A 15135-nucleotide genomic window follows, 5' to 3' on the forward strand; every position below is an offset into this window, starting at 1 on the left:
CTCTGTTGGGGTGTTGTGCTGAGTTGTTTGGTGAAGGTAGGAGTCCCTCTCCCCAGAGGGTAAGGACACTTCTGCACAGTGAGGCCCTTGGCAAATTTCCACAATCTTTCCATCTTTCCTGTAAGCAATCTCTGAAACATATTTATATTGACATTTCATTAATACAGAATTAGATAGATTGGAGCCAACATCTTCAAATTTTTGTTTCTCTTAATGTATTACCTTGGAAATGCAAAATCAAAGACTTAATCAGAGGTGATGGATCTCTTAGTGGGAGAAGAATGGCTGCCCAAGGATAGTTATACTATTATAGCTGGGCTGCCTCTTTTTTTTTTTAAGATTTATTTATTTATTTATTCATGATAGAAAGAAAGGCAGAGACACAGGCAGAGGGAGAAGCAGGCTCCATGCCTGATGCCCGACGTGGGACTCGATCCCGGGACTCCAGGATCACGCCCTGGGCCAAAGGCAGATGCCAAACCGCCAAGCCACCCAGGGATCTCCATTGGGCTGCCTCTTACTTAAAGTAATGATCTAGTGTTTAAGAATCAACATAGCACTTTGATCCAGTGTTTAAGAATCAACATAGTGCTTTGCGCAGTGGCAGTATCCCAGCCAATGAGGTTTATCCGAGGCACGATTATTGCTGAGAATCAACATGGCAACAAAATAAAGCGTGGCAGAAAACAGCAGTTGTTAGGAATCCTGGTTCCCTCAGAAGAGAGGACCTTTTGATTTTCATAATTAAGGGAATAACTAAGTCAATCTGAAGCATAAAGAGGTATTTGGTGAGGTACAGAACCTCTGTCCTGGGCTGATTACACAGGAAGGAAAAAGAAATGTGGGGGATCCCTGTGTGGCTCAGCGATTGACGGCCTACCTTCCACCGGGGGCGTGGTTCTGGAGTCTCGAGGTCCGGTCCTGTGTTGGGCTCCCTGCATGGAGCCTGCTTCTCCCTCTGCCTGTGTCTCTGCCTCTCTCTCCTTGTCTCTCATGAATAAATAAATAAAATGGTTTTTAAAAAAGAAATGTGGTAGGACTTCAGCATGGCAGCAGTAGCACTGGTGGTGGCTACAGTGACGGCCTGGCCCTGGGCGGGCAGAGTTGGAGGTGGTGGCGATTGCTCTCCCTAGGGGCCGTCAGGAGCTCAGCGGGGACGGAGCCATCCAGTGCCAGCACCTTTCGGGTTCTGGGACAGCAGCGGCAGCGGCGTTCAGGTTCTAAATGGCTTCTAAGAAGTTGGGTGGAGATTTTCATGGGACTTTCAGTTACTTTGATGATGTCCCATTTAAGATAGGAGACAAATTCAAAACACCAGCTAAAGTTGGTCTACCTATTGGCTTCTCCTTGCCTGATTGTTTGCAGGTGATCAGAGAAGTACAGTATGACTTCTCCTTGGAAAAGAAAACTATTGAGTGGGCTGAAGATATTAAGAAAATCCAAGAAGCCCAGAACGCAAGGCTGAGGAAGTAGAAGCTAAAGTGAATTCTAAGAGTGGCCCAGAGGGTGACAGCAAAATGAGCTTCTCCAAGACTCACAGTACAGCCACAATGCCACCTCCTATTAATCCCATCCTTGCCAGCTTACAGCACAACAACATCCTCGCCCCGACTCGGATCAGCAGCAGTGCCACGAAACAGAAAGTTTTCAGCCCACCCCACACAAAGGCAGATTTCAATCCTGCTGACTTTGAGTGTGAAGAAGATACATTTGATAATCTGGAGTTAAAAACTACTGATGAGAAGGAAGAGCTGAGAAACATTCTGGTAGAAACCACTGGACCCATTATGGCTCAGTTATTAGACAATAATTTGCCCAGAGATGGCTCTAGGTCTGTGTTACAGGATGAGAAGGTCCTGGCATCCCTGGAGCAGGCGACCTTGGATATCAAGCCTCTTCACAAACCTAATGGCTTTATAACCTTACCACAGTTGGGCAACTGTAAAAAGATGTCTCTGTCTTCTAAAGTGTCCCTCCCCCCGTTCCTGCAGTAACCAATATCAAATCCCTGTCCTTCCCCAAACTTGACTCTGATGACAGCAATCAGAAGACAGCCAAGCTCGCAAGCACTTTCCATAGCACATCCTGCCTCTGCAATGGCACCTTCCAGAATTCTCTGAAGCCTTCCACCCAAAGCAGTGCCAGTGAGCTCAATGGGCATCATACTCTTGGGCTTTCAGCTTTGAACTTGGACAGTGGCACAGAGGTGCCAACCCTGAATCCCTCAGATCTGATCTCCCAGATGCCTTCCCTCTTTGTCTTATCTGTGTGCACAGAAGAATCATCACCTCTAAATACAGGTCCCACGGTCATATCTCCTAATTTCTCAATGTCACAAGTGCCCAATGCTCCCAGCTGTCCCCAGGCCTATTCAGAACTGCAGGCACTGTCCCCCAGTGAGCAGCAGTGTGTGGAAACAGTGGTCAACATGGGCTACTCATATGAGTGTGTCCTGAGAGCCATGAAGAAGAAAGGAGAGAATATTGAGCAGATTCTCGACTGTCTCTTTGCACATGGACAGCTTTGTGAGAAGGGCTTCGACCCTCTTTTAGTGGAAGAAGCTCTGGAAATGCACCAGTGTTCAGAGGAAACGATGAAGGAGTTTCTTCAGTTAATGAGCAAATTAAAGGAAATGGGCTTTGAACTGAAAGACATTAAGGAAGTTCTGCTACTACACAACAATGACCAGGACAATGCTCTCGAAGACCTTATGGCTTGGGCAGGAGCCAGCTGAGACCAGGCTCTGCGTAGGCCCTGCCCTGGAACCACCCCTGCAGGAGGCGCTGAGGAGCCCATGTGGGGAACGAGAGGGGGGCACATGTCCCGATTTTCTTTTGGGGGTGGAAGGTCAGGTGTGGAGACTGTGCTTGCCAGTCTCTGAGCTGGGGAGAAAGTAGGAAAGATTGGGGCATGTGAATGCCTCTAGCACTGCCCTGGCTTCTTCCATGTTAAACGTATTTGTATTTTGAGAAGTGTCCTTCCCACCTCGGCCTTCCAGAGAAACCTCCCTGGTCCTTCTGGAGTCTGTACGTCCTTAGCTGAAATCTGGCCCAGCTGCCAAAAGGAGGCAGGGAGAAGTGGTCGGAGGGCCAGACTCAGTGCTGCTTTAGGGCTAGATGCTTCCCTCCCCTGCACCGGTGGACTGAACTCTTAATCCAAGTTGAGTGCAATTGAAAGGTTCTTCCAGGGTGTTTTTTTTTTTTCTTCTTCTTCTCTTAACAAAGTCTCTTATTGTTAACACTGGTTCTGCAACGTCTCTGAGGTGCAAAGAATGCCCTTTCCACGTGGGGCACTGAGTTTGCCTCTTCTGCTAGGCAGGTACCATGCTTCCCTGCCCCAGCCTGTTTCTTTTGGCTTGGTTTGGACCACAGTCTTCTGCTACCCAGGATTTTAGAGCCCCCTAAGAAACAGTCATCAGTTTAAGAAATCATTGGCCCCTTCCCAGCACACTGAGTGGAGGAGAAACAGGCTGCAGTATAGTAGCCCAGCACTAACTCCACCTCGGTTCTCTTTGGAGAATGGCCTCTTCCCTCCAGCCCCCTGCTCTAGGATGACACGAGTAACACCTAGTCATAGAAATCAGTCTCTTTCGTTTGTTTTATATTCTGTTGTACATCATTAAAGATCTAAATACAAAGGATATACAGTCTTGATGAATCTAAAGTAATTTGCTAACTATTTTGATTCTTCAGAAAACTAATAAAAATCTAAAAGTTAAAAAAAAAAAAAAGAAATGTGGAGAGTGAATGAAAGTTGAAAGCATCAGGAGGAACCCTGGATGGAATATGAGTAATTATCAGAGAGACGCAAGATTTCAGACATCTGTCCTTCCATAATGCCTTTTACTAAAAATTATTTTCACTGGGGAGGTATCAGTGTCCTCAGGAAACGAAGAAGGTATTAAAAGCATTACTCCAGGCATGAGAGGAAGGTGAGTGTGGTTATGGAAGGGCAACATGTGGCAAAGATACTTTTGGTGTTGGAACTGCTCCAGAACCTACCACGATGATAAAATTGTATAAAACTTAATACAGAAGCAAATGAGTACAACTAAAACTGGGGAAATGTGAGTAGGATTAGTGGATCCTATGACAGTCAGTTTCTAGTTGTGACATTTACTATAGTTTTGAGAAATGTTACCATTGGGGGGAAATTAGATAAAGTGTTCAAGCCACCATTCCCTATTCTTTCTTACAAATGCATGAGAATCTATAGTCATTTTCTTTAAAAAAAAAAAAGATTTTATTTATTTATTCATGAGAAACACAGAGAGGAGAGAGAGAGAGGCAGAGACACAGGCAGAGGGAGAAGCAGGCTCCATGCAGGGAGCCTGATGTGGCACTCCATCCCAGGTCTCCAGGATCACTCCCTGCCTAAAGGCTGAAGGTGGCGCTAAAATGCTGAGCCCCCTGGCTGCCCTACAGTCATTTTCAATAAGAATTTCAATTAAAAAAAAAAACAAAAAACACACAAGGACCCCCTTGTGGAGGTCCTTCCCCACAGCCTGAAATATGTCATAATCTACTATTGGATATCTTTGGCCTTAGGGGAAGACTGCTGCATAAGGAAGAAGCCCAGAGGCCAGAATAAGCTTGAGCTCATAGATGTGTGACTAGGATGTGATATGAAAAGAGGACATGAGTTTATGGGCAGACATGGAGAGTGTGTGATTCTGACAAGGGCCATGAATGTGAGGAGGTCATGAGGGTCTGGAGCAGAGGCAGGTCTCCATTGTCCTGCATGTAGAACTGGTCTGAACTCTACTGGAGTCCTGAGAGTTGAGGTAAAGGGAATAGTTATCTAGAGTGATATGTTCCCCAGAAGCTGTGAATCCTTTCACCTATGTGAGAGCTCTATAACAGCTGTGGTCCTGGAAAACCTGCAGATACATTGCAGCGCTCCCTCTAGTCCTGTTGCAAGGTGGTGGATCCAGGGTCTAACTAGGATCATGACCTGTACTGTCACATACCTTACACTTTCAGTGGAGCCTATAGTGACTGAGGTCTGTGTGTGGATCCAGAGGGTTGGGAGCTACATGATCAATCAATTAAGAACTGAGCTGTTAAAAAAAAAAAAAAGAAAGAAAAAAGAGAACTGAGCTGTAAATGTGGTTGTTACATGCCAATGGGTGGAACAAATGGGCAAGGGAGCATATAGCAACTGGTGGGATCATAATAAATGGCCTTAGAATTCTTGACATATCATAGAGAGGGCCAGGATACTGCTTACTCATGCTTTGGGAGAGGGATGAGGGGAGGTTTCCTTAAGAATCCACCCCATCTTGACCCCTGGTAAGTCAGCTGCTTTGGGAGGTATTGCTAAGATCGAAAATCTGTAAAGCCACTTTTATTCTATATAAATGGCTCCATCCTTTATCATCCTTTATCATGAGCTCTCACCACCCTGCAGGTCTGTACCTGAACACAGTCCTTGTATGCCTGGCTTATTTTACGGTGTGTGTATGATTTTTGAAAATTTTCCATGGAAATATACATGCTGAAAAAATAAGTGTACAGCTTAAAATGTTCACTTTGAGTCTTTCATTTAACATTATGCTTGAGGTATTTACCCATATTGTTTTGTGTACTTGTAGTTCATTTACTTTTATTGATGTTTAGTATTTCATCATGTGAATAAGCCACAATTCATCTGTTCCCCAGTTTTTTAGACATTTGGTTAGTGTCCAGTCTTGGGTTGTTATGAAGCATGTTACTGAGAATGTATGAACACATTATTTTGGTTATACACCTATGAGTGAAATTGTGTCATAGAGTGAATAGAGGGTCAGTTTTAGTAGACTTGTGCCTGGCCAATTTTAATATTTACGTGCTACCACTTTTAACTCTTTTTCCCTCTAAGGATTCAAATATTTTCTACCTTTTCCCCTCCAGCGTGGGAAACAAAGGCCAAAATTGAAACATCAAGTCAGGATGTTGTTGGGGTGGAACCTTCTAATGTCATGAAAACGGGAAGATTCATGAGGGATGATACCTGTTTATATTAGGAAAAATCTGAGAATGTGAGGAACAGGTAGAAATGCTTCATAAAACCCTAAGAAGGGCAGCCTGGGAGGTTTAGCGCTGCCTTCAGCCCAGGGCGTGATCCTGGAGACATGGGATCGAGTGCCACATCAGGCTCCCTGCGTGGAGCCTGCTTCTTCCTCTGCCTGTGTCTCTGCCTCTTTCTCTCTCTCTCTCTCTCTCTCTCTGTGTGTGTGTGTGTGTGTCTTGTGAATAAATAAATAAAATCTTAAAAAAAATAAAAACCCTAAGAAGCACTTCAGGCAAACAGCATCCACCCAAAAGAACATGAAGCTCAGGTGAAAGGCTTGGTACAGGTTGTGAATATGGAGCATGAGTCTCTGCTCAGTCTATGCTCCATCTGGAAAAGGTCCTGTAGCAAAGGCTTTTCTGAACATGACTCAGATGTTAAGCATTCCTGTTACATATGTAATTGTTGAAAAGCTGTGAAGGTCACACACTTGATGAAACTGACTATAGAACAGCCATCAGCCAAGCTGGTTAACTTAGCCACCTTGGTGGAAATCTAACAGGAGATGAGTCCTCCAGATGTCCCCAAACTGGTGATTTTACAACCACTCTGCACCTCTTAGTGAATAGGATGTAATTTTCAGAGAAAGACAGCCATGCAAAGGGATAGGCTATGAGAAGGAATTTGATCAGGGTGCATGCTCTCATGAGAAGAGGAGAAATAACTCAAGATGAATGCTATGACTGCAATTAATGTGGACAGTCCCTCAAACAAAAATCTCACTTCCTTGGGCACCAGAGGACTCATACTGGAGAGAGACTTTATACCGGTATGATTGTGGAAAGTCCTTCTCTAAGAATTATATCCTGGCTGTGTATCAAAGAATCCATACAGAGAAAAATTTTATAATTGTGAAGACATTCATTGCCAGCTCTTGCCTTTATCAAGCACAAGAGGACCCACACAGGAGAGAAGCCCCGTGAATGCAACCAGTGTGGGAAGTCTTTCAACCACTACTCTTCCCTTGTTTTGCATCACAGAATTCATATTGGAGAAAAACCATATAGATGTAGAGTGAGAAAAAATCCTAGTGTTTCCCACTTTATTGTCCATCTAAGAATTCACACAGGAGAGAAGTTCTATGTATGTACAAGAGTGTGGAAAGACCTGTATTAATATCTCATGCTTTATTAAACATGCGAGAAGTCTCACCAGTGAGAGATCCTATAAATGTATGGATGTGGAAAATCCTTCAACTGCAATAGTCACCTCATTGTGCATTAAAAAAAAAATCACTGGAGCACCTGGCTGGCTCAGTTGGTAGAACACACAGCTCTTGATCTCAGGGCTGTAAGTTTGGGCCCCATATTGGGTGTAGAGATTACTTAAAAATAAAATCTTGGGGAAAAAATCATTCTGGAGAGAAACCATGTGAGTGTAAAAGGCATGGGAAAACTTTGAGAGCTCTTAACCTCATCCAGTACCAGAATATTCCTGCTAGTGAGAAAGAAACCCCATGGCTGTAACCAATGTCAGAAACTTTAGGAATATCACTGGTCTCATTTGATACCAGAGGACTCATACTGGTAAGAAGCCCTAGAAGAACAGTCAGTGTGGCAAAGCTTTTTGGAGCAGCTGCTGTCTGGCCAATCACTAGAAGATACATTCTCAGGAGACCCTGTACCAGTGTTTCAAACATGGGGACATTTTCCAGAATAGCTCTGCTCTTGTTAGACACCAGAGTTAGCACACTAGAAAGACACTTGTGGGGACTCAATGAATGTGACAGTGGCTCTGTCAGATTCTCTTTACTTAATCAGTGTCAGAGACTTCATATTGAAGAGAAGTTCTTTGAAAATAATAGAGTTCATCCTTAACTCCTTGGAACAAACTTTCGAGACATTGTGTCTATATAAGAAATTCAGATAATTCTTTTGCTATGTTTATTTTTATTTATATATATTTAAAATTTTATTTATTCATGAAAGACACACACAGAGAGAGAGAGAGAGAGAGAGAGAGAGGCAGAGACACAGGCAGAGGGAGAAGCAGGCTCCACACAGGGAGCCCAACATGGGACTCAATCTCGGAACTCCAGGATCTTGCCCTGGTCCAAAGGCAGGCACCAAACCACTGAGCCACCCAGGGATTCCCGCTATGTTTATTTTTAAATTTGAATTCTTGCCTCTCTTTGTATCAGAAGATTTGGCTAATATGCTGAGTTTGAAGTTTTGGTAAGATCTCTTGCCAAAACTCTTGAGTAAAAAGAATGAGTTTTTGAATGAGTAATAATATTGAAAAGTACTTTAAGTCGATGCTAGTCTTTATATGATAACTCATACCTGAGACAAAGAGCAAACATATACTCTCGGTAGGAAAGCTTCCAGTTGGAGATCTGATCTGATCTTCCAGAGTCCTGCTGTCTGATAGAAATATAATATGTGTGTGTGGGGAGGAAGTAATATAATGTGAGCCACGTATATAAGTTCAATTTTTTTAGTGGCCACATTTCTGAAAAGTGACTAGGAACATGAACAGGTGAAGTTAGTGTCAATAACATTTTATTCTACCCACCTATATCCCAAATACTATCATTTAAACATAATGACATTGCTACATTTCAGATTCTCTGTAACTGCCCATCTGGTGACTACTTCATTGGGCAGCACAACTAATGGGTCAGAGAATGAGTTCTGGAGAAACCACCCTTATAGTACATTTGTCCCATTACAAATCCACAATCAAGTTTTTAACACAATTGTAGAAAAAGCATGTGCCTGGAAGTTAGTCCTTACACAGAATCTTTTTTTTTTTGTATATTTTTTTATTGGAGTTCTATTTGCCAACATATAGTATAACACCCAGTGCTCATCCCGTCAAGTTCCCCCCTCAGTGCCCATTACCCAGTCACCCCATTCTCCCACTCACCTCCCCTTCCACTACCCCTTGTTCATTTCCCAGAGTTAGGAGTCTCTCATGTTCATGACACAGAATCTGAAAGAGTATACTGTATTTAATTTATTTTCGTGTACATGTTCTTGGGGTGCCTGGGTGGCTCAGTCAGTTAAGTGCCTGCCTTAGGTCAGGTCATGTTCCCGGATTCCCAGGATGGAGCCCTGCATCAGTCTCCCCGCTCAGCGGTCTGCTTCTCCCTCTCCCTCTGCTCCTCCCCTGGCTCATGCTCTGTCTCTCTCTCAAATAAATACATAAAATCTTTAAAAATAACATACATGTTTTCACATTTTGACATCTCAAATATCAGGGTAATCAATGGCATGCTATAGTTTCATTAGCAGCCTTTTTTTCTTTCTTTTTTTTTTAAAGCTTATTTATTCATTAGAGACACAGAGAGAGGCACAGAGACACAAGCAGAGGGAGAAGCAGGCTCCCTGTAGGGAGCCTGATGTGGAACTCGATCCCAGGACTCCGGGATCACGCCCTGAGCTGAAGGCAGGCGCTCAACTGCTGAGCCACCCAGGCATCCCATGAATAAATAAAATCTTTAAAAAAAAGAAGAAATATGTGCACTATTTTGTGCGTGTGCATGTGTGCACTTTGGGCCTTTTATTTATAAAAGAAAACCCTGTGCCTGACAATAAATAGGTATTCATTTAAGTAGAAAATCCTTGGCTTCTCAGAAGCCCTGTACAAGAAACCCGGCCTCAGTTAAAGAAAAATTCTATGAAATTGCATGAAAACACTGGACCAGGCATATGTGAGCATTAATGTCTTGGTTAAGAGAGCATTTTTTTACTTCAGTCAGACTTGGGTTCCTCATGGGTTTACACCTCAATAGCTGTGTAATCTTAGGTGAATTATTGAAACTCACTGTGCCTTACTTCCTCACATTTAAATGTGGACAACCCTTCCCTCAGGATTAAGAGAAGTGAGGTGTGGAGAGTGCCCGGGATATAAGTGTTCAGTGTGTACTGGTTGCTTCTGCCCTCTTGCTCCTACCCTTGTAGTTGCTATTATTGTTGCTGCTCTTGTTGATGATATTTTGTTATTGTTGCTTTTGTTGTTGTTGCTCTTAATGATTATGACATTGGTGTTACTCTCCTCTGACTCAGGAGACTGAAAGAGAAGGGACACCAGCAGCCTTCCCAATATCATCAGTAGCTCATAGATGGCATTGCTTCCCAAACTCTAGTGTGCATGATTGGCTAAAAGCCTCCAGAACTGGGCAGAGTTGAAGAAGCTAGCTGGGAGAGCACTAGAGGACAAGAGGGCTAGACTCTCTAAGATGTGGCTGATGGCAGCTGGAGTGTGTATGAATGCCTGACCCGAGTGGACACAGGGCTCTAGGCACTGAAAAGATGAGGTCTTGGTGGGTTGAACATTAGGTATGTGTGCCCCAGAGTAATGGCGTATATTGAGATGAGAAGGAAGATGTTGCCCAGTGTTCTTTCCATTGTGGTACATCTCCATCCCACAGAGTTTGGGAAAGAAGCTAGTCTTGTTTGGACAATTCTATGCTCATAAATTCAACAAGTTAGGTAAAGTGGCCCAATTTCTTAAAAGATAGACTATCAAAACTCACTCTACAAACAAACTGAATAGGCCTATATCTATCAAAGTAGTTGTGTTTCTTAAAAGATTTTATTTATTTATTTTGAATGAGAGACAGCTCACAAGCAAGGGGGAGGGGCAAAGAGAAAAGGAGAAGTAGACTACCTGCTAAGCAGAGAGCCTGACTCGGGGCTTGATCCCGGGACCCCAGGATCCCAGGATCATGACCCAAGCCGAATACAGATGCTTAACTGACTAAGCTACTCAAGCACCCTGAAGTAGTCTTATTTTTTTTTTTTTTTCAAAACAAAGTCCAGGCCCTGATAATTTTTTTTCCTGATAATTATTTTTTTTTAATTTTTATTTATTTATGATAGTCACAGAGAGAGAAAGAGAGAGAGGCAGAGACATAGGCAGAGGGAGAAGCAGGCTCCATGCACCGGGAGCCTGATGTGGGATTCGATCCCGGGTCTCCAGGATCGCGCCCTGGGCCAAAGGCAGGCGCCAAACCGCTGCGCCACCCAGGGATCCCTGATAATTATTTTTGATGAATTCTATCCAACACTTAAGGAAGAAATGATGCCAATTCCACACTTTTCAGAAAATAAAGGATGAAACACTTCCTGATTGATTTTATAAGGTCAGCATTACCTGGATACTAAAACCAGACAATGGGAAGAGAACTACAGAGTAATAGTCTTTTGTCAATGCAAATACAAATATGCTTAATAAAATATAAGCAAATTGAATTCTGTAATATATAAGAGCAACAATGGGATCCCTGGGTGGCACAGCGGTTTGGCGCCTGCCTTTGGCCCAGGGCGCAATCCTGGAGACCCGGGATCGAGTCCCACGTCAGGCTCCCGGTGCCTGGAGCCTGCTTCTCCCTCTGCCTGTGTCTCTGCCTCTCTCTCTCTCTCTCTCTCTCTGTATGACTATCATAAATAAATAATAAAAAAAAGAATTAAAAAAAAAAAAGAGCAACAATGCAACATGACCAGGGGGTTTATCCTGGAAATGCAAGGCTGTTTCAATATTTGAAAACCAGTCAATTTGAAAACCAGTCAATATAACCCGTCATATTGACAGAGTAAAGAACAAAAAATACATGATCTTACAAATAGCTGCAGACAGAGCATTTGATAAAATTAATTATCCTTTCCTGATAACAATAGCAAACTAGGAATAATGAGGAACTTCTTTAATCTGAAAAGGGCATATGTAAATAACGTATAGCCAACATCATAATGGTGAACCACAGATAAGGATGACAGCTCTCTGCTACTGCTATTTGAATCATACTGGAAGTCCTACCCAATCCAATTAGGCAAGAAAAAATACAAAAAGCCTACAAACTGCAATTTTCATCAAACTCTCAGCAAGACATAGATGAAAGAAATAAAATAAGTCATACAATAAACTTGTAGACATAGACAAGCTTACTCCAATATTTATATGGGAAAGCACTAGACTTAGAATAGAAAAAGATTGTTCCAAAAATAACTTTTGACAAAGAAGAAAAGTGAGAGGAATAACTGATGTTAAGTCTTATTATTCAAGTACAGTAACCAAAAGTTTGTGGTTTTATTTTATTTATTTTATTTATTTTTAAAGAGTTTATTTATTTATTAATGAGAGACACAGGCAGAAGGAGAAGCAGGCTCCATGCAGGGAGCCCGATGCAGGACTTGATCCCGGGACTCCAGGATCACGCCCTGAGCCGAAGGCAGACATTCAACTGCTGAGCCATCCAGGCGTCCCAAGTTTGTGGTTTTAGCTGACACATAGGTCAATGGAACAGAATAGGAAACCCAAAAAAAGACCCACAAAGACATGCTCAACTGATTTTTGACAAATGTGCAAAGCTAGGATAGCCTTTTTATTTATTTTTTAAAAGATTTTATTAATTTCTTTGAGAGAGAAAACGAGTAAGGGAGTGGCAGAGGGAGAGGCAGGAGAAGCAGACTCCCTGCCTGACACAGGTCAATCCCAGGACCCCAGGATCATGACCCAAGCCAAAGCAGATACTTAACTGATGGAGCTACCCAGGTGCCCCAAGGATAGCCTTCTTAATGAATGGTGTTGGAGCAGTTGGGTATCTATTATATAACAAAACATATTTGGTTGTCCACTCCTAGAGGAAATCCCTAGAATTTCCTTAGTGATAGGAGTGCCTTTTTTTTTTAAGATTTTATTTATTTATTTATTCATGAGAGGTACACAGAGAGAGGCAGAGACACAGGCAGAGGAAAAATCAGGCTCCTTGCAGGGAGTCCAATGCGGGACTTGACCCCAGGACAGGGATCATGCCCCGAACCAAAGGCAGATGCCCAACCACTGAGCCACTCAGGCATCCCAGGAGTGTCTTGTTATTCATAAAGAGCCCCTTTTGACCATACCTGAGTTTATGCTAATAAGGTGATTTAGGTTAGGTCCCCTGGATAGCTTCAGGATGGGTAATGGTCACTAGAAAGAAGGTGGGAACTTTCAGCTCCACACCCTGACCTCAGAGAGGGAAGGTGGGCTGAAGATTTGTTTATAAGAAGTCGTAAACAAGGAGATTCAGAGAGCTTCCTGACTGGTCAACACATTGATGTGCTGAGAGGGAGGCATTCCTAGAGAATGCAAAGGAGATTTGTGTAAACCATCCCCCTCCCAAACCTTGCCCTATGTATTTCTTCCTTTTGGATATTCCTAAGTTACATCCTTTATTGCTAAATTGGTAAGCATAAATGTTTTCTTAAGTTCTGTGAGTTATTCTAGTGAATTCTCAAGCCTGAGGTAGGGTCTGGGGATCCACTAAATTTGTAGTCAGTGAGCAGAAGTGTGTGTAGGCTATGGCCGGCATCTGGAGTGGGAATAGTCTTGTGTGCCTAAGCCCTTGACCTGTGGAGTTTGCCCTAATTCTAGGTAGTCTCAGAATTGAATTATTGGACATCCAGAAGGGTTGGAGAATTGGGTGGTGTTGGAAGAATCCTACACATTTGGTGTTAGAATTAGTGTCAGAAGAAAGATGCCTGGGGTGCTAGGGTGGCTCAGTCAGTTACATGTCTGCTTTCAGCTTGGGTCATGATTCCAGGGTACTGGGATCGAACCCCACATGGGGCTCCCTGCTTGGCAGGGAACCTAGTTCTATCTTTCTCTGGTACTCCCCCTGCTTGTGCTCTTTCTAATAAATAAATAAAATCTTAAAAAAAAAAAAAGATGCCCAACATTCATAGGAAAAAAAATGAACTTCAACATTAATTTCACCTCTTCACAAAAATTAAGTGAAAATTGATGATTAAGTTACATATAAAAACACTCTAAAATTTTTAGAAAAAGGGGTGCCTGGGTGGCTCAGTCAGTTAAGTGTCTGCCTTTGGCATAGATCATGATCCGGTCATTCTGGAATCAAGCCTCACGTTGGGCTCTCCACTGAACCTGGAGCCTGCTTCTGTCTTTTCCTCTCCCTCTGCCACTGTCCTCCCACTGATATTTTCCTTCTCTCAAATAAATAAAAAATTTTAAAAACTTTCAGAAAAAATATAAGAGGAAATCCTTGTGGTTAAGTAATGTTCTTAAACTTGCTACAAAAAGATCCATTAAAGGAAAAAGTGACAAACTGAACATCATTTCAATTAAAATCCTTTGCTCTGCTAACAGCTCTGTTATGGGAATTAAAAGACAAACTACAGACTGGGAGAAAAACTTGCAAAACATGTATCTGACAAAGAATGCATCTAGAATATATAAATATCTCTCAAAACTCAACAGGTTTTTTTAAACAAAAATATGGGCAAAAGACTTGAACAGATGTTTTACTGCAGAGGATATATAGATGGAGAATATGGAAATATGTGCAACATTATTGATCATTAGAGAAATGCAAATTAAAATCACAATGAGATATAATTACATATCTACCAGAATGGCTAAAATTTAAAAAATATGGGGGCACCTTGCTGACTTGGTAGGTGCAGTATGCAACTCTTGATCTTAGGGTTTTAAGTTCTACCCCCATGTTTGATGTAGAGATTACTTAAAAAAATAAAACAATAACACCAAATGGTAGTAGGAATGGAGAAACATGTTCACAGATACATGGCTGCTGGGAATATAAAATAGTTACTACTACTTTGGAAGAGAGCATGATAGTATCTTACTACACTAAATATCTGCTTATCATATAACTAAGCAGTTGCACTCTTGGTCACTTATCTGAGAGAAATGAAGACTTATGAAGGTTCACACACGAACATTTATACTAATGCTCATTGCAGCTTTATTTGTAATAGCAAAATACTGGAAACAATGAAAATGTCCTTTAGTGGGTGAATATTTGAGCAAACTGTGGTGTATCAAAACCATTGAATACTACTTGGTAATAAAAAGGAATGAATTCCTATGAATGTTGGGCATCTTTTTTAAGATTTTATTTATTTATTGAAACGACTTGAATGGATCTCAAAGGAATTATGTTCAGTGAAAAAAAGCAAATCTCAAAAGGCTGCCTACCCTGAGTTGTGTTTACGTGACATTCTGGAAAGTATAAACCTATAGCCATGGAAAACATCAGTGGTTGCCAGGGCTGTGGGTGGGAGAGAGGAGTATCAGGAAGGAGTTTGTTCTACAGTGGATCTGTTCTGTTTTGTG

General features: G+C 42.2%; 1 protein-coding gene across 1 annotated transcript; it reads left to right on the forward strand.

The window, feature by feature from the left end:
* Positions 1-1091: 1091 nt before the first annotated feature.
* On the forward strand, positions 1092-4268 carry LOC102154185 (ubiquitin-associated protein 1-like). Its single transcript, XM_038527523.1, is given in 3 exon segments — positions 1092-1449; positions 1452-1980; positions 1983-4268. Coding segments are annotated over 3 exon segments (1506 nt in total). The 5' UTR covers positions 1092-1224; the 3' UTR covers positions 2735-4268.
* The last annotated feature ends 10867 nt before the right edge of the window (positions 4269-15135 follow it).

Source organism: Canis lupus, chromosome 1, assembly GCF_011100685.1.
Source record: "Canis lupus familiaris isolate Mischka breed German Shepherd chromosome 1, alternate assembly UU_Cfam_GSD_1.0, whole genome shotgun sequence".
Lineage (NCBI taxonomy): Eukaryota > Metazoa > Chordata > Mammalia > Carnivora > Canidae > Canis > Canis lupus.